General features: G+C 36.8%; 1 protein-coding gene across 1 annotated transcript; it reads right to left on the reverse strand.

Annotated features, from left to right (window-relative positions):
- Positions 1-2,066: 2,066 nt before the first annotated feature.
- On the reverse strand, positions 2,067-18,959 carry LOC146145383 (synaptotagmin-5-like). Its single transcript, XM_083389860.1, has 8 exons — positions 18,566-18,959; positions 13,600-13,691; positions 10,444-10,573; positions 9,018-9,166; positions 7,666-7,800; positions 6,382-6,514; positions 5,307-5,478; positions 2,067-4,248 (listed from the first exon to the last, which is right to left on the reverse strand). The coding sequence occupies exons 1-8, from the start codon at positions 18,879-18,881 to the stop codon at positions 4,020-4,022; spliced, it is 1,356 nt and encodes a 451-aa protein (XP_083245986.1). The 5' UTR covers positions 18,882-18,959; the 3' UTR covers positions 2,067-4,019.
- Between the last annotated feature and the right edge of the window lie 1,301 nt (positions 18,960-20,260).

Here is a 20,260-nt window from a genome sequence, read left to right on the forward strand (position 1 = left end):
CACAACCTTTCCGAAGTGCAATTCTTTCAGCAAAATCACAGCAATGTAATGCACACACGCGATTAATCACGTTGATTACTCAGGCAAACCGCCGGCACCGTGCGTCATGGGCGCCTTGGGCGCAACAAGCAAGACGACCGCGTTTTGTTTATTAACATTTTGTGGCGCCTTCGTCTGGGCAACGAGGTAAAGGAGAGCAAATTACACCAGCGTTCCTTTGACCGTTTTGCTGCGAACCTTCGTTTTACATGAATTTTTTAGTGCCTATAAGTTGTAACTTTAAACGCGGTCCGTTTATTTCAACGTTCTGGTGGTAGCGCCTTTTCCAAGCTGATGGCCAATATAGTTTTTTCGTAAAACACCACTGTTTTTTCTTAATAAATGTAAAAGAAAAAGCCTTTAAAATACAAAAAACGCAGCGAATTGTAATTAGCCGTAGCAAATTTCCCTATTTTAGAGATGTTTTTAACAAGTTATTTTGCGCTGATCTAGAATCCTCCCACTTTTTCTTACAGTAACGACACGAGTTGTCAAAATTGAAATTTCAAGGAAGAAATAAATATGGGAGAATCGATATAATTTTATTACTTGGCCAGTCCAAACCCAAACACTCGCACCCTAACCCAAATAATCTCAGCAATAGAAACGTCCGGACGAAAATGTGGTATGATTCTAGACCAACGCCCCGAATTTTGACTGCGTAGATGTTTTTCACCGATTGATTTTCAAAGATTTCTAGGTTTATCGTCGTACTTAAGGAACTAGGATTCCTTCACACCAATCTCGCCGTTAAAAAATGAAGTCTCGAAGAGCGCCGCCGCTTTCCGTTCGACGCTCGTAAAAGCTTAAGCAACAAATGTTCGCGCCCGGGTTTACCGCCGGTCGTAAAGCGCACCCGGCAATGCAGTTCGGGCCATAACAACGCCAAGCGGGCCTGGCGAATTGTTACGGAAATCCCGAAACCGCTGTTACGACCGCTTTCGAGTGATGCCGACTGTCATTGTATACCGGCTCCTTGAATTATCACCGGAGCTTTTTACGGTGGGTGGATTAGATTTCGTAAGACAGGCACCTGGTGGCCTTTCGACTGCCCGTTTTCACTACTGCATTACAAATTTTTAAGTGAGTTTTGTATATTTATGCAGTGTTGTGAACAAGTCAAATGACTTAAGTCCCAGTCAAGTCATTTGTAAAATAACAAGTCCAAGTTAAGTCTTTAGCAAAAATACCAAGTCACGTCAATTACCAGTCCTCGGTTGCCAAGTTAAGTGCCAGTCAAGTCATTATGAGAGCAAGTCAATTTTAAGTCATGTCATTGACATAAAAATAAACTGTTGAACTATTAAAATTGGTAAACTCGTCCGATTACGATCAATAATTCCACTAAAAAAAAACACAAACGCAATATACAGCAATAAAAGTGTTTAATGTCAAAAATTTGATTAAATGAAAAACACGTAATTTAATCCCTAGTTATTTGACAAAATGACTTAAGTCCAAGGCAAGTCCTTTGTCCAAAAGATATAAATCAAGTCAAGTCATTTTGGTCTAAGGACTTAAGTCAAGTCAAGTCATTTGAAAACAGTGCGTCAAGTCAATGACTTAAGTCATCACAACACTGTGTAGCGTTAAAAAATACAAAGTGTGAATGGCGTTTTTGGTTATTGCTGAAAATTTAATATGCGGACAATGTTAACGCATAGTATTGGGCATTCGGCGTTCTCTCACTGATTTTACAATGAGCGTAAGTAATTTAACTTTGACCAAAGAGCGCCATAGAGTGTTTATCTCGCTCAGCTAATTTTAAACTCACAGCTTATTATACCTTCGTGGTCCAGCTTTTCTGAGATTAATTGTCGCTATTTGGTGGAACCCATTTCGTTAATTTGCAGTGACGTGTAAAATTTATAAAACAAAAAACGACACATACGGCACTAACACGCAGGGGTCTTTTCCCTTTTCTCTTGCGAACAAATCTGTCAAAAAAAACAACACAAAATTGCGACTGAACCGTTTATATTGCGGCGAAAGTCGACACGGATAAATATTGCAAGGTTTCCGTTCTGAAGAAGAGTCATACTTTATTTTCACGAAAAGCAACAAAGTGAGACGGTGTGCCAAAGTGTTTTGAGTGAGACGGTGTGCCAGGACACTAAAAACACCAAAAGATCAAAATGTCAGTGCTTGCAAACCACGTTTTCTATGTTTTGAAGCATTTATACCAAAACGCCTTGAGAAATGACATGATTTAATAACTTATGATGTTATTAAAACACTTCCCTAACTTGGCAAAAAAACAGTACAAAACTATCAAAGCCGACGTGTTTTGGTTGTGACTAAACGAATTCGAAAACCCAAGTTAACACGTAGACTTTAAACGGCGATGTATTCAACATATTAAACTGCCAGCAAAGAGAAACGTTTGCTTTTGCAAGTTTGTGTCCCTCTGCTAACGAAAAGACAAGCACGACACAGGTACGCTTGAAAAATAAAGACTGCACCTTGGCGGGAAATAGTGAGAGACGTCCCAGACATATAGGAACTGTGCGAGACACACCATTACACAAACATATATAAACCTATAGCATTGTCGGGCTATTGCACGTCCAAGACACACACATGCGAAAATCGACACATTAACACGACAAGAAAAATGATCTTAAAAAACAAACTACACGAGACAATACAGCTGTATCACCATGTGAACAATTTTGCCGTGATTTGTCCATTAGGTTTGTGTTGGAATACACTTACATCTGGAATTTTCCTGACAACTTCTCGAAATATTGTTTACCTATTTACCTGTTGTAGTTTAGTGTCAGAATTGATCATGCTTGTATTCGAATAAACTATATAAAACTTTTTAGGATTTAATGAAATTCCATTCTCCCGTTTGCCGAAATTAAAATACAACAAACCTTCTAATTGAACAAGCCCGTGTAATATAAGACCCTACAACAGCAATATTTATCCTCAAAAAACTTAGATTCGGATATAAAATAATCAAGAAAAAATAAACAATATAGACTAGATTTACCACCGCGATTGATGTAATAAATAAATTTAGTTCACAGTTTACTTACGGCTTTTCGAGAAATTTGAAAAAAAAAATTTTCGAAAAAGAATTGGCCAAACGTTTTAAAGCCAAGGCCGGGTTGAAGACTTTGATGCCAATCACGAAATAAATTGTAGCGAATGCATCCAACGTGAATAACAGTTCTTGGTAACGGCACCTTTCAACGATTTTCTAGTTTTTGAGGCATAAGAGTGTATGAGCTACGGGTGCTTAGCCGACTTTGCTTAAAGGCAAATTACAGACAAACGTGAGAAAATAGAGTTATTGTTTTGCGGTCGTTGAGCAAAAATTAACGTTGGACAGGTGGAACATTAAGAGATGTAACACACCTACAAAAAAGAATTTACATTTTAAACTGCAAGTGAACCCTTTTAAAACCTCATGCACAGCCTAGTTATATTTGGCCTGTATTTTAATGAGGGTCCACAAGTTCGGCACTGTACAAGTTTAGTTCGGTAAAGTACAATTTTGTCAACGAAAACGCGGTTTAAATGCAACTATTCCGTGGCGACTAAAAGGAATCATAATCAGTTCAACGATTTTGTGCAACGTCAAATCAAACGTTCGAAGTCCTATTTTGTTGTTTTGTGGTGGATTTCGTGTTCGCCAGTTTTGCCAATTTTTTTAAAACAAACACTAAAGTTACCTCAAGGTGAAATGGTTCGCTAGCTTATCTATCGTTTTTATAACTGTGACGTATACTCCAACGTCGTCGTTATGTGCAACGGCAAACTTATCAGACAAACTCGCAATGTCAAGTACTAACTAAACTAAACGATTATTTGACGTTGGACAATTGAAAAACAAATCTGGAATTCGTAAAAGATAAAGGGCCTTACACGAAATCATTGTTTCTTCGTTATGGCCCTTATTTATGCAGTGTTGGACCTCAAACCATACACTGCAATTCTAGTTCAGCAGGTTTTTACGAGTCGTCCACTGGTCATGAAGTGTCCCTTTGCGACGAGCTGGCACCGTCCGTGGTTTCGACTCCCGTGTGCCCACTGGCGGACTGCGTATCGCCGTTTGGAGGCGCTTTTAAGTGGTGCCAGCGAGCCTGCGGCTTGTTGCTCATCAGGTCCCGCCAATGTTCGAATTCTGCGCCGCTCGAGTGGGGGCCGATCTCCAAGTAGCCAATCGCCTCCTTGCGTTCCGCGCGACTGATTTTAACCCTGGTAAAATACATTTAAAGAATAAAAACTTAAAAAGACGATTAAGGACACGGTATAAGCGACTCGCCGTTACACCCTCTATAAAAGCTCCTATAAAAGAAAAAAATACCTTTCCAAGTAAATTGTAAAAAACTAGTTTGCCACCAAAGTTCGCCAATTGGAAATAATTTTGTATCAGTATTATTTTGAAAAGGTCGCAACACTTTTAATTAAATAAACATAACGAAATACACCGAAACGGGTATGAACATTTTGTGTTGCGAGTAATAGTTGTCCTTCGGAAAATGTTCATTTTCTAACATATCACTGCCAGCAGCGTTAACCTTCCCTATCCCCAACTTAAGAGATTATATTACGAAACAAAAAACATAGTGGTAATAGTAGGCGTGTTTTTTAATGATAGTGTAGAAGTATGGGGGGCATTTAAAGCATGTCCCCCAGACCTTTTACTAATTTTCAAAATAATTCCCTAAGTTATTTATTAGTCATTGTTTTGTTTAATTATGAGAAGATTAACTAACGTATAAACAAAAATAGTTAAACCTAACAGGTTTAAAGAACCGGTTACAGTTACTGCCGTGTAAGTGTCTGATGTACAACTCATTTTAACGTATGACCTTGAGCCGACCTTGTTTCGTCTAGCCCAGGGGTTCTTAAACTTTTTTCACCGCGGACCCCTAAAATTTTGTTTTGTTTCGCGTCGACCACGGTAAGCAAGAATTTTTGAAAAATGACGTCATAAATTGATGTCACAGTACAAATCGACTTAAGAAATCAGTTTTCGGTCCACAAAATGTGAAAAAATAGTTTAAATACATTCAGTGTAAAATCGAATTACTAAATTTTTTATTTAGAAAAAATGATTACTTTCTAAAATATACATTAATATTTCACTTTGGCTTTCACGGACCCCCTAATACTAGTTCACGGACCCCCAAGGGGTCCATGGACCCCAGTTTAAGAACCACTGGTCTAGCCACATGGATACCCTGTCACGGATGCCATATGGATTCCATGACTTAGTTGCCCGATCCATTAACGATTACATAGGCACTCACCCGGTTTCATGAACCACGCTGAACTGGATCTCGACTTGGGGCAGAACATCAAGGGGCACGGCGAAGTTAATCGCTTGGTTGTAGGTGGGATTAAGTGTCCGCTTCTTTGTGGAGGTTTTCTTCTTCTTGAGCAGCGTCCCCTCGTGGTAGATGGACACCCGGATGTAGGGATCTTTTAAGAAGAAATGCGGTTCAATTATTTATTTTTGAAGATGAACATGCTAAGAACAGTTACTGAGCTGCTCAGTTTCGTACTTCAGGGCTTTAGTTAGGAGTAATTTGTTTTGGTAAAAATGTGTCTTAACCAACAGTAGTGTTTTTAGTAAAGACGGTTATTTGCTTTGAGATAATATTATTTCTAAGAACAGTATTCGGTTTTGAAGTTATTAATGAGAGTAAAAAAGTTGATAATTTTTTTGATTGTAATGGAACAACAGAATCTGAATACATCGAATACCATGCCAATTATTACCTTGACTTTGTATTTCAATAATTCTTCTATGAAACCAAACGCTATTCCTCCAGGTGTAAGTCAGGGCATAATTGACAATTTACTATTGTGTATAGGCTATTCACATAAGAAAAGCCATATATAAATATCATTTTTACATTTAGGTCAAATATTTTATATTTCGTTGAGGTAATTCAATGTTGTAAACAAGTCATTTTGAAATGACTTAAGTCCAAGTCAAGTTTTTTCGAATAAATAATAGTCAAGTCCCAGTCAAGTCATAATTAGACGAAGTCGACCTTAAGTCAAGTACTTGTCATAAAAATACAAAGTCAACTGATAAACTTGTCCAACTATGAGCAAATAACTCACAAAAAAGATACCATAAACGCAACGTAAAGCAATCAAATCGTTTTATGTGCAAAAATTAAGATAAATAACCAATTTAAAACAAATAAACTCAATGAAAATTTTTCTTTCAACCATAGCCATTTGTCCAAAAGACTGAAGTCAAGTTATTTGCTCAGAAGATTAAGTCAAGTCAAGTCATTTGAAAACAGTGACTTAAGTGCACTTAAGTCAAGTCATTACAACACTGATGTAATTTTATCGAACTAAATTTACCTGGGGGTTTCTGTTCCAAGTCGATTCCGACTTCTGAAAGGTTTCGCGCTTTCAGCAAAACGACTGTGAGCTTTTCCGCGCTTGGTAGATAGCCTATTCGGAGAAGCATGTCCCCGAAAGTTTCGATGCCCTCCTGTGAATGTAAAGACGAGCTATTTTTTATTAAATAAAACCAATGTTAACGAAATACATATTTAGAAAAACTATAGTTTTGAAAATTTTATAGCAAATTTAGCGAAAAATATATTTAGTTGCAAAACATTTTTTATATAGCTTTTTCCTCATGAAAATAGTTTGATTTTCACCTATAGAACGATATATTTAATACATTAATAGTCAATATTCATATGATATAGATAAATGTACCATCGGCACCAATTCGACGCATAACTTAATGTAGTTTAGAAACAGACGGACTTAGTACGTAATTTTTACGATAAGCTTCATTATGAAAAATAAATTTAGTTGGTTTATGTCAAAAAATGTTGTGTTTTTATCTAAAGTTTCCTGTGTGAAGCATTGCTGGCCAATATCGCGCAATTTTATTGATTTCTTCAATTGACGCAAGTAAACTCCCAAGAGGTCACCAACATAGGTGGCAAAATAATTAGGGTCTTGCTGACGTTATTTAACAGACGTGGCAATATAGCGTAACTGCAAAACTTGCATCATAATTGCCTATTTATCTCACGAGAAAAAGATCACCGCATAATAATTAATGCGAACTGAATATGTAAAAAAGAATATATCTCCTCGCCCTAAAGCACGTTAATGACGACAATGACTTCGAATGCAATATACTTTAGACTTTTCTTGTCTCAGTCAAAAAAATCAAATAGAATCTATTTGAATAAGAGACTGATGATGCCGTGATTGGCGTAATATATTTCTCTTTTATAAACTAGAACCTATAGTGACTGATTTTGACTGAGACAATAAAGTCTAAAGTATATACGCATAATAATTATTTAGGATTAAAAAAAACTATTATCTTAGCCAGCAAACTGGCAAATTTACGATTAGACTGCATATTTTCGTTAACATAATTTGACTCGGTCGAATTACTTGTCGATCACTCGTTTGACTAATAAGACATAATTTTAAGAACGTATCAGCTAAAAAAACTGGCTGTTGAATGGGTTTTACCAAAATCAGTTTGCATAATCAAAATTCGGTTTAAAGTTGCAAACTGTATACGTTTAGTGAAATATCAAACATTTGAACACAATACATACGACTCCGAGGCACAACTTTTAGGCTGACTGACAAAAATCCTGACGTCACCTGCTCGTGCGCCTCCAACTTGTGGATTTTCCGCCAGAGGTCGATCCTGGTGTCGAGGTGAAACTCGTCCAGTCGCTGCACCACGGTGCCCATGCACTCGTCACGTGAGTGGGGGTCAAAGTTGAAGAACTTGATCTGCGCAAAAAGGGTGGAAAAAAGGCGTTTATAGGTCATTAAAAAATGTAAGAAATTTACTTCATATTGAAAAATGTTTCTGAGCTTAACTTATTATGCATGATTTATATAGGTTTAGGTTAAACAATATCGGTTAATGGTAAATATCAGAGAAATCAGGTGGCACTATATAAAGACAAATTCGAATCAAATACAATTTGTCTTTATACAGTGCCACCTGATTTCTCTATTTAGAATTAGGATAAATACGGCCATATACAAAGATTGTTAAATATCAGTTAACCATAAAAATAGGACAACCACATGTTCATTATTGAAAAAGGCTGTTACTTTTGCTGTTATAAATTATTTAAACTTAAAAAGCTCTTAAAACTGTTTATTTATAAAAACAGATAAAACATAAAATCATTTCTTAAAATCTTTCAGAAATATATATTACGCCTATAAGGCATCGTCAGTTTCTGCACAAAAACAAACATGTAAAAATGCCAATATTAGTAATTAAAAAGTAAAATACATAAAATAAATGGTAGGATTGCGTATAGGTCTAAAATCATTAAACACCTGCAGATGTCAGATGCAAAAGCAGCAACTAGCGAAAGGCATCAAAACGACAACGTGAAAAAAACGGAAAGAAAGAGAAAAAGCAGAAAGAAAGAGAAAAAGCACGCAACTGATAAGCATGTTATCAAACGGTGTCGCAGAGCTATCATTAATGGAAAGCAATAAAACGGGACATAAACAAGCCCCGGGCCAAAAATTACCTTACGCGTGGTAGTGTCATTTTTTGGATATTTTTAAGATCTTTGGATACGAAGACAAGAATCTTTCTTTTACATTTTATTGTCCGCGGGAGATCCTTACTTTCTAAAGTGTTTCAACTTAAAAAGCTCTTTGAATTTAACTTCCCAAACTTGCTTCAGCATTAAGAAAGCTACGTCACAAGACGCAGCCACTTGTATAAGCAAACAGGTACCAATAGTTGCTGGGATTGCGTGTAGGCGTATAAGGAAAACGTATAAGGAAAGTTATAACTCAAAATATTTCTTTCTATACACTTTAAAATATTGCCTTAGATTATAACATACCCCCAAATATGTACAAGTATGGCAAAAAATGTACAAATAATTTTAGTATTAGACGAGTACCTACACTACACTACCACTCTAATCCCTATTTCGGAATGCACAAATCCCTATTTCGAAATGACGTCATACCTGCACTGTCTTTTCGCGCAGTTCCTCTTTGGCAACCTCGAATGAGAAGTTCTCTTGGAAGAGGGGGTCCACCGTTTTCCGGTGCTTCTGGCTCTGTTTTTCGTTGCCCCCGGGCAGCACGGTTACCGTGCAATAAGGGTCGCACAGATCTGCATAAAGCGTTTGATTTTTAATTTGTGTTTTTTGTTAATTAGGTTTTTATGTGCTAGGTATGGACATTGATAGGATAGAAACGAGGCAGATACCCCATAACCGAGCAATAGTATCGGTACCCGCGTGGGTGGTACAAAAATATTATGTATATTATTATCCAACGTAATATGAATGATACACACACATAACAACTGTGATCTAGCCCTTCTGAAGCTGCTTTTTGACCAACGATTACGGCTTATGTATCATTAGTACACCGAAGCCATCACAGACTCACCGACCATTTCAAATGACCAAAACGGTATGCATGTCTCCAATAACGTATATACCTGCAAGTATTTTTAATGTCCAGATAGGAGTACCTAAAATATGCCTTTATCTGGCCATTAAATATGCTTGTAGTACCACCTAACGTACATGGTAGTCATAAACAAATGGAAAAGCAATGCAATTATTTTTTTCTAAATTTGCAAAAAAGACGGCTCTGCGTGCGTCTACGCCTAATTAAAACGGAAAAGCCAAGTTAACAAACCAACAACGAAGAAGAACTTTAAAATGGGTGTCAAAGTCAAATCCGTCGAGTAAATCGACTCATTTAAAAAAGACTGTTCGATACGTACTAACGTACTTGTATCATCAACAGTTAATGTGACGAAAAATGTCTTCAAACTTCACTTATAAAAGGTGGGGCGCACTTTTTATCATTAGGAGTTTCTAAACGTTCGGTGCAGCGAAAAGACGCCTGATTTGGTTGTTTAGGCAAAACTTCCCCATTTAAATCAACAGCTCATCCCTAGAAAGGCGTTGTCAAACCAACTAGATAAGCGGTTTTCAAACTTTTCTAAACATCTTGCCTGGCGGAACCCTTTGCAATTATTTTGATATTTTTTAAGGGTCAGTTGATCATGTTTATTGTAGTAACTATAGTGCGCTCACATTTCTTTCTACTGTAACAACTTTCTAACTAATGCGAACGATATGTTGAGAGCAGGCAGTAAGCAACAATAGAAACTTTATGAAGTCACAAGAGACATTCCATAAAACGCTATATTATCGATTGATAAAGCATAAATAAAGACTAATAATGATGACAGATAATGTTTAAATACATTCGATAAAGCCTTATCTTTAAAACGTAAACACTAATTCTCATTGCGGGCCCTCTGAAACTGCTGCACGGACCACAGTTGGTTCGCGGACCCCAGTTTGGGAACCGCTGGTGTAGATGCTATTCTATCACGAACAACAATCTATGTCGATTGGCAAAACTTACGCGACTGCTCTTTGGGACGCAAAAAGCGCGCCTGGTCGACGTAGACACGCAGGATGTTGAGCACGTGATCGAACTCGACCGAGAAGAAGACCTGGGGTGGACGTCGCCCACTGGAGGGCGATGACGGGTCCTAAAATTAAAAAACATACGATTCAAATAATATTGCGCTATATTTAAAAAAACGCACGCAAGGATTTGCCATGTTGGAGTCGCAAACTTTAGGTTAGCGATTTTTAACTTGCGAGTAGAGCGCTTGTTTGACGGTTTTAAATGGGTTAATATTGACAACGGTATTCAATAGTCAGTTTAAAGATTAATATGAGTGCAAATTGTTATGTCATTTTATTTTTATTATTTATCAATTAAATTTCTGCCATTACGTACTAATTTATTGAAAGATTTAACTAAAACCTATTTAGGTAAAATTGATAAGATCCGCTGCTTTAATATTAAGATAAACAGAGAAAATGTGGAAACAACACATAGGTTGTGATGAAGTAAAGATAGCTTTCTCTTATTGGCTTCTTCAAAATTATAAAGTTTAGCTTCTTTTTGGACTTGAAAAATTAAATAAGAAAATAAAATTCATTTCATTTTTTATAATTTATGCAATTGGGCCTTTAAAAATCTCGTTGTCCAGAGCGCATAACAAGTCCAACCAGCAACATCACACAATTGAAACCAACTGCCTTTGTTTTAACCTTGTAAAGTTTGCACAACGTGCAAAAGCGTTAGGGTTTATCGACATTACCGAAACGATGCAACATCGTCAGTTAGGCAGAGCTTTTGACAAGCTAAATAGCTAGTTAGAGAGGAAGCAATGGTTTAGGCCGGGCTGATTAATCGTTTCTGGAAACGGTTAGGATGCTGCACTTTTCCGCCCTTAAACAATGTCGAACAGGAGCGTATTGGGGGCGGGGCGCTCGTGCCGTAAGTGTTATTTCGACATGACAGTTTAACGCACTGACTTTCGCCTGCCAAAATCGAAGTTTAGGCAAGGCCAAATATATACTGTTATTTCGTTCAACGGAAAAATTGTACCACGCTAACATGCTTTTTTGATATATACAATTAACAGTGTTGGGCCAATGCATGTTAAAATAGATGGTTATCGTCCCACTAAAAAAAAAAGAAACAAGTTGGTAAAATAACGTGATGGTTTTTCAACTATAAAAATACGCGTCAAAAGTGGAATCTGCACTGGTAGCGCCAACGACCTTTCTAATTTGGCCTTGTTCTTGCAATACACAGAAAAAAATAAAATTCTAGGGCGGAGAAAAATTTGAAAGCAAACGAATACGTATCTTCGGACGGCAGCCAAATATAGGTGCCGCTTCCAAAGTGATTATTTTCTCCTAATTTCCAAATTCAAATACCGAGTTTTTCGTCAAAGCGTGTCAAACCCTGTTGTTTCGTGCTAAGCCTTTGGTGACTCGTTTTCGGCAAAGGTTATAAAAAAAAGGTGACTCGTTTTCGGCAAAGGTTATCAAAGGTTATTCGAGGTCAAAAAAAAAAGGATTGCACGTTTTTTTGTTATAACTTGTTTGAGATCAGTCAGAGGCCGGAAAGGTTGATGGATTGACGCAACAATAGTTATCTAGTATAAACAACGGCCAGTGTGGGTTCCAGAGATGTCGCATTACAAAAGGTAAAAGACTTGACAAACCCGTTTTTAGAAATGCTAGAAAATAAGTTTGTATGGAGAAACATCTGCATCTCTATTTTAACTTGACAACACCATCCAGGTGTATAATTAATCACAATCCCTAGGCCTAGACAATGCGTGCTGTAGTCTAAAACAGACATACACAAGCATAAAACAGACAGGTGATGCTCATCCTACTAAAATTGTATATTTGACTCGTTAGCATTGCGCGCCTGAAGGATTGTGGTTTCAAACCCATGCGTTTTAAAAAAATTAGCTACCCGAGGGGCCTGAAGTTGATCGCAATTATATAAGCCTGTCGCCCATGTCTAAATAACTAATAAAACCGACCCTTTTATCAACTTTATGGGCCGGGCAGAATATCAAGAAACATTTAAGTGACGGAAACTAAACGGGTTTATCAACCTTGGCGCTCGCGAAAAATTGCTGTTTTATTACTATGTTATATATGGCTTATGTACATGCCAGTGATATAAAGGCAATAATTAAAGCAATCATACAGAGGCAAATAAAAACAGCTGTCCAATTCTGGTCGTGCAATGAATCCGCATTCTGAAAACATGCTTGATTGTTTGCAGTCACGTTTATTCTGCAGAAATGGCAAACTTGTTGTGTAAACCAATGACTTTAAAAGAGCAATGTGTCCTAACAATTAACCAGGCCCCACTTTTGATTTAAAATAAATGTCAGGCTTAACTTGGTCTGCCATTACACAAGCATTCATGCTACACCGATGGGTCGTACGCCCCACATTATAAACCATTTCTTTATATAGAACTGACACGAATCACAAGAAAAAATACTTCATGTCTTTTTATGCCAAAATTATTTGTTTCTACAAACATCCTAAATTAGTCCTCTTCAACTAGGATTTAGTTCACTTTTGAAGACCTAATATTTTTGATTTGAAGTCATATAAATCTTATTTTATTAAATCGAGGTCGCGATTATTTCGACAAACATCCAATTCAAAATCGCGCAAGGAGTTTGCTTCGATTTTCGATTTCAAATGACTTTACTGTCAGACCGTATATGCTAAATAGGGATTGCGAACCACTGACCCGGCATAGATCGTCAGTGACCCATTTGTAAGTATTTCTAATAATACCGAAATATAATCAAATATTTCATCACATATTTGTTATACGGCCCTGCTGTCAAAAAACAAACAATATAATCCATATAAAGTGCAATTATCTATAGTTTTAAACCACGACAAGGTTCACAAAGCATGGTTAACATTGTTTGTTCTTCATCTAAGTGAGATTCCTACTTGCGCACATGAATATTTAATTATCAACCAGGACAAAACAAATTAAATAGATTAAATAGAGCATGCAATAGGCAAGTTTGTCATCAATATTAACATTAAATTTGCTCTTATACCCATTTGTGTCCTTTAAACTAAGATTAAGGTATATTTTGTGCGATAAAACGGTTCGTCATCCCTGCACTAAATAATCAACCCCAAAAATGACAAGAATGAATACCTGGTCAAGAAACTCCGGCGAGTAGAGTCGTGGGTCTATGGATCCTGGATCAATTGGCTTGTTCATGGAAACCAGCTGTTTTCGTTCAGCTTCTACAAAAAACTTAACGTTAAAATTCGACCAAGTCATGGAACCCAAATTGGTAGATACTGTAATCTAGCCCTGCAAGAATATTACTGTTCTTGAGAAACCACCACGGCACCGTTGCCTTCTACATCTTGATCGTGCATACAAATAATGTGGCATGCAGCGGTGCAATGGCTGTTTCTTGCGTTGCTCATTCGGTAGAAAAACGGTCGCGGAGGGCGTGAGTTCGAACCGCACCGCAGGCTACTTTTTGTTAGCCTTGTCTTTCTTGCACTACAATCCTGTTAAGTTTAACTGATCTCAGTAATAATACCTTTCCGAAGCCACCCTGTTAACATTTAAAATTGACTGCAATTTGTTTTCACCCTATTAAAAAGGTACTTTAAAATAACGGATTGATTAAAACTGATTTAATTTTAAACGGTTAATAGTAAATAAGGCCAATAACGACCTGAAAACTCTTTTGCAGTGATTTTTGCCAATTTGTTTTCAATCAGTCGTATACAATGTAAATTTGGCGCAGGTTTTGAACTGGGATTATAAATACCATAACACCATTGAAATCGATATAGGAAACCGGCCAAAACGTTAAACCACATTGATTTCGAGGATTATTTCAAGGATGAGATCGCTATGGGGCAACCAATTCATATTCAGGACTAGTCCCCATATCTCTGTTTCCAGCATTCAACCACGCATATGTGACTAATTTACTGGTTCCCACTTATACATTGCCGCCTTTAGTACTCGAGTATTTCGAACTAGAACAATTATTTCGAACTAGAATTTTGCTCTTTTACTGGATTTTCCACCCATAGCCCATTGGTAAGCTTCTTAATTGAAGTGTTTTGTGGACGATCAGACTTAGAGTGCCACAAAATTAGTTTTTCCCACACTATGTACAGTTGACGCGATTTTTTCAATTTCGATTGTGACATGACAATAAACTACCTAGATTAAGTTACAAAAAGTGCAATATTTTCTCTAGAATTCCATGTGACAAAAGTTTTTGAACCACTGTTTAATTGATGAAAAATCCAAAAAATCAACCCGCTGAAAGGTTTCACATAATTAAATAATGCCAACGCTTAAGCTCAAGAAAAACAAATCCGATTTATGCGAGTGTCATCCATAATTCAGCAATACGAAATCGATTCTTTGGTTGATACGAGCAATCGTTTTCGATTAAGGTTTCTTTACTTTATCTCAGTCAGTCGCTATTATTTTTGACGTTCTAATTATAACGTATTGGAAAAACGGCGATTAAAGCAAGTTACAGCTTTTTTCTTTCGCTAATAGCTTTTTGTTAAGCAGGCTAACTTGAATCACGTAGTTCTCAATCTATCATAGATTAATTATTTTAGTTATAAAATATAAAAATGTACTATATTTGATTAAATGTTTTATGTTAAAATAACTATAACTACTAGGCAAGCAACTTTCTAGAATTAACTCTTTGACCCTTTAAACCCTGTTGTTTTTTTTTTTGTTTTTTTGCAGCGGTGTAATGTGGTTGTACTCAACGTGGAAGTAATTTTCAATAACTGCTTTTATACAATGCGATTTATTTACAATGGCAATAAAAAACAGTGTTGTTATGACTTAAGTCAGTGACTCGACTTAAGTGCACTTACGGCACTAGTTTTAAATGAGTTGACTTGATAAGTCTTTTCGGCTAAATGACCTGATTTTACTTAAGTCTTTCGGACAAATAAGGACATTTTGAAAGTATTTGGGAAAAAAGACTTGGGTTGAAATAAAGTGTTTTCATTAAGAATTTTTATGGTAACATTAGGTTATCTATCTTAATTTGTGCTCGTAAATTTCGCGTTTTTGTTATTTTCTATTTGAGTTATTGCTCATAATCGGGCGAGACCAATTGTTAAAGTTTATCGTTTAATATTGATGAAAAGGACTGGAATTGCTTTACTAGTGACTTGACTGGGACTTGACTTGCTATTTATTCGAAAAGATTATTTTACAAATGACTTCAGTTCGATAGGACTGGAGTAATTTTAAAACGACATGTTTGCAACACTGAAAAATTCTGATTATTGTACAGTTAGGTTTGAGCAGTGTTCATGTTTTATGTGCATGGCACCAGAAATCAGCAGGGTTGCCAGATGAAAAAAATAAAAAAAGCTTACTCTAAAAAAAGGCCAAAAAAAGCCAAATCTACTGCAAACTCTAACAAGTCTATTTTTTCCTCAAATAAATAAAAAATGCAATAAATGGTCATGCTGGTACATTGAATTTCTCTTTTTGTGGCAAATTTTCTTAATTTTGTTTTCTTTTTGGAATTTTTCTTGGCAATTTTTTTTTGTTTTCGCAAATTTTTCTTAGCAATTTTTCTCTTTTTGTGATATTTTTTGGAAATTTTTTCTCTTTTTGTGCTAGTTTGATCTCTTCTTAACATAACACTCATGACATTTTGGAATAAAACGAAAAAAGCCTAAAAAAGCCAAATTTCATTTGTTTGAAAAAATAAAATCCAAAGAGGTTCAAAAAAAGCCTAAATTTTCAAATTTGGCTTTAAAAAATCCTAACTGGCAACCCTGGAAATCAGTAGAAGATTGGCCGGAAAACACGCTTGGATTAAGCAGCTTGACAGACAAGGTGTTTGTTTTGCGAAATTGCACAAACATTAAACATTTCGCCGAATACCGACTCGCGTAATAGTTTAACCGTAAGGAAGGTCGAAAAAAGACTATCGAACCGCCTTTGACTGGACAATACTTTGCAGTACAATGTCATCGATCTGTGCGGAAATCAACCATTACGAATGGCTACGTTCACGAATAGAGTTATGTTGTGATTGGTGTAAATAGGTTTTCGCCATGTTCCACGCACGTTTGCTGCGCGATTATGCTTGAAATATAAATTCGGGTAAGTTTCGCTAACAAAAACACTCTTTTATGGAAATCTTAAGGAACCATTATTTGGTATACATCAATACACGACGCACATTTTCCCCAGGATGCGAAACCAAATATTCGCGCTCGTGTTTCTGGCAACGCGCAGCTGTTAAACCGTATCTACAACACTTGCAACAGTCATCTAACGGTCTACGACAATTAGATTTAAGGGTTATTTATCGGGCGACCTTTCTAAAGTAACGGGCGACCTTCCTAAAGTATATTCTTAGATGTACCCGGACCCGTCCAAAATGTCGTATACAGTTTATAACCAGAGTTTGAAGTCACGATTCTGTTCACGTCATTTCCTTCGCTTGCGCAACGCAAACCCGAAGTGTGAATAAAAACTTTTGCGAACTTTGAGGGATGTGCGACATGTTAGTTTACTCTTGGGAAAACCTATAGCAAAAACAAACTGATAGACATGTACAGTTTTTTTTTAAGGTTTGGTTTGGGTGACCGCTAAGTATTTTTAGAGACCGCAAGTGTTTTATTTAAATACCAAAAAATAGCCATATTTGCAAAGTCCAAATTTTGGGAAACCGCTGGAGAAATTTGGGGGACCGTTTCGGTCCCCCAAAACACCTTAAAAAACACTGGACATGTACATTGTGGTGACGTAAGGGCTTAATAGTGAATGTTTACCACTTAATAAACCCGCTTGAGCCTAATTAACTTATCCCACTGTATTATAGCACGATTTGGGTCATAAAACTTTACGACGCGTAGGAAATTGTAAATTGCGTGAGGTTATTAGGAGACCTAAATTATTAAATGACCAAGACATGGTCCAATCGATAAAAAGTAATTCGTTTTTTTAGTTGCGAATTTTACGAAAAAAGAATATTCCTTAAATAAACTAATAAAGTGTGTACTGTCAGACAAAGAAAACGCGTTACACACATGTCTTGAGGCAATAAAAAAAAAAGTATTGGAGGTTTATTATTTTGTTATTATAGTTCCAATATATTTATATATTAAGTTTTGTTTATATTGAGAGGCACTAAACAGATTTCAGCGGCACTAAACCGCAAACACAATATATATGCGAAATCGGATGCACTAATTTAACCCATTCTTAAGGTAAAATTCCACGTTTTTTGGAAAACCGTGTAGTTGTGATCACCTAAAATCGACGGGTTGTTTTATACCACGTAATTTTGACAGGCTTCGCTAAACTTATGGTCATACCAATGCCTTTTTAACATTGGAACCTGGTATACAGTTTTTTTCTTAAACAAACAAGGCTACACCAAGATTCGTTAGACATTATATACTGGCAATAGTAGCGGTAGTGAAAGTTCACGTGGATATTTTGTATGATTAAAAATTCATACTGCCCCAAAACGTTCGCCAACTTCACGTGCTGTCACAATATCCTCAATTACATGAGCTCTAAATGTATTTTAGGGCAACTTAAGACACCGCTTTAAAAATAGTCCACTTGATTATAATCTTTTGGGCGAACTGACTTGACTTGAATTAGACTAAGTTACTTTAGAAAATAAATTTACTTAAACCTAAGTTTAAAATGGAATACATTTGACTTGAGTAATTTGAGAAAGTTGAATTTCCAATGAGTATAGTTACTAACCCGTTGTTTTTCGGTTTAGGAGTATTGCAATAAGTTGCTCTGATATGAAACATTTCTTTATTCTTTCTTAATAGTTGCCAATTACGTGACTTGGTATTGCAATGACTTGAATTGGGCCCATTGAATTTAAGTCAAAATAACTTATTTAAAAGTTAGAACACTTCCTTGATGTACAATCCTACCCATGAGATGATTTAAACTAAATATAATGAAGAACCCCCGTTTTAGAGTAAATTATGGGCTCGGTATAAATACAAAGCGGCATCTTTCGTTCATTAAACATACACCGGTTTGGTAAGGGAGGCATATTAAACAAAAAAGGGGCACCATTCATTCGATTCATTCATGGGAAAAACAAACAGCTACGAACCTGTACCGACGTCGCCGTCGTAACTCCTCGAAGGTGGCAGCACAAAGTCCTGCGATCCGCCCTGCAGTTCCCGAGCGGTCAGCTGTTGTCCCGGCGCCGGCGCCCGAACGAACGTGGCCCCGGCGTACGGGAACTTGGCGATGACGCCTTCGGAGCCCTTGTTACCGTAGCGGCGCAGGATACGCGAGCAGCGGTCAAAGTAGGCGGCGTCGCGCTGACGCTTGCGCACGACGAAAACCAGCAGCCAAACCAGCAGGGCGAAGGCTATGACGCACACGACCGCTATAAGCGCGATCTGGCCGCCCGTCAAAGCCATCTATCTCGTCTTTTTCCGACTGGCTCGCTTTTGGAAGGGTTCGGGGTCAGTCCTGTCGTTTCTCTCGGGTCGATCTCTTTCGCTTGCCCTTTTTAAGCCATGCCGCGTGGGCTGTAAAGCATCCGAGGTCGGTTTGGCAGGTCACTTTTTTAATCCTAAGTGATGGTCTGAAGAAAGGGTGAAATAGGAATTACGTTACTGTTTGTATTGAAGTTGTAAAGTATTAATTACTCCTTTCCTTAATGTTGTTTTGCTATTTTCCCAAAACAAATCAATTATTTGTTGTTCAGTTTTGAGAGGGTTTTGATTCGTGGTGTTTCTCGACTATTTAGCCTTGCTGATTTTTCGCTTCCTGTTTAAGACATGTCGTCGGGAATCCTAAATATTGACCTAACAAGATGCAGGAATAGGAAATATGTAACGGTTTGAAATAACCCAAGTTCTATTTGCACCAAGTAGGAAGTTTTTATAATTTGAAAACAACTTTTGAGTAATATTTTACAAAATACCTCTCCACAACGATAATTTTTTTTTTTTTTCAGTTTCTTATGGGATTTGTTTTTCAGTTTTTTATGGCAGTTCACCATGTTGCCGTCGGTTCACTGGACGCTGCTTGCACAGTATTTCTAGTTAATTTATTTAATTCGTTCGTTTCAATTCCTAAATTTAATCAGATGGGCGCATTTTTTTAAACCCTGATTTATTTAAAGGTACAGAATGTGAGTTTTGTGGTTTTAAATCAGACAGGTTGTGTGATTGTTTCGCCTTCCTTTCTCTTTGACACAATTCCAATTTTCCAAACACGATTATTTTATGATTATTTTTCTAACTGTCTGTTTGTCTAGTTTTAAAAATCAGCTTGTCGGGGTGCGATTATAATCTTAATTGATGGTCCAAATAGTACGATTGGATGGGACGAGTTACCCATTTAAGTTAACCAGCATAAGGGCATCCTTTGCTTTTTCTCTTGCAATATACTATTTTTGTAAACGATAAATTTATATTCTCCGTTTAAGTCTTCACTGTCAACGCTGTCCGTTTGCAAAATTAAAAAAATCGGGTTAATTACTTTTCACACTGTACGCTACTTTATTTTGGCTTTCGTTATTCTGTAGGATCTAATAAAATTTGGTAAACGTTTTCTGTTTTAAATCAAGTTTGCTTTTCCAATAACACATTTTTTTTCGTATGTGCGTCACTGTATTGCGCAAAAAATGCTTGAAAACTTCTCAGTTTCTCTTTTACTTTTCTTCAAAGACGAAGTAAAATTACACTACTATCCCGATAGAATTCTCAAATTAATCATAAACCCAGACTTTCAGAGCCCCACTAAACACACCCACAGCCAAATCTAATACATATCTGCCAGTTGATAAAGA

The sequence above is a fragment of the Ascidiella aspersa genome, chromosome 5 (genome assembly GCF_963924565.1).
Source record: "Ascidiella aspersa chromosome 5, kaAscAspe10.2, whole genome shotgun sequence".
NCBI lineage: Eukaryota > Metazoa > Chordata > Ascidiacea > Phlebobranchia > Ascidiidae > Ascidiella > Ascidiella aspersa.

Bases quoted from the DNA above. Each gene is read 5' to 3' on its own strand.
- LOC146145383 (XM_083389860.1), bottom strand. From the start codon at position 18,881: ATGGCTTTGACGGGCGGCCAGATCGCGCTTATAGCGGTCGTGTGCGTC. The intron at 10,574-13,599 runs GTATTCATTCTT...TTTTAATTTTAG, and splicing joins CGCCGGAGTTTCTTGACCAG to GACCCGTCATCGCCCTCCAG. The intron at 7,801-9,017 runs GTATGACGTCAT...CTTTTTGCGCAG, and splicing joins TGCGCGAAAAGACAGTGCAG to ATCAAGTTCTTCAACTTTGA.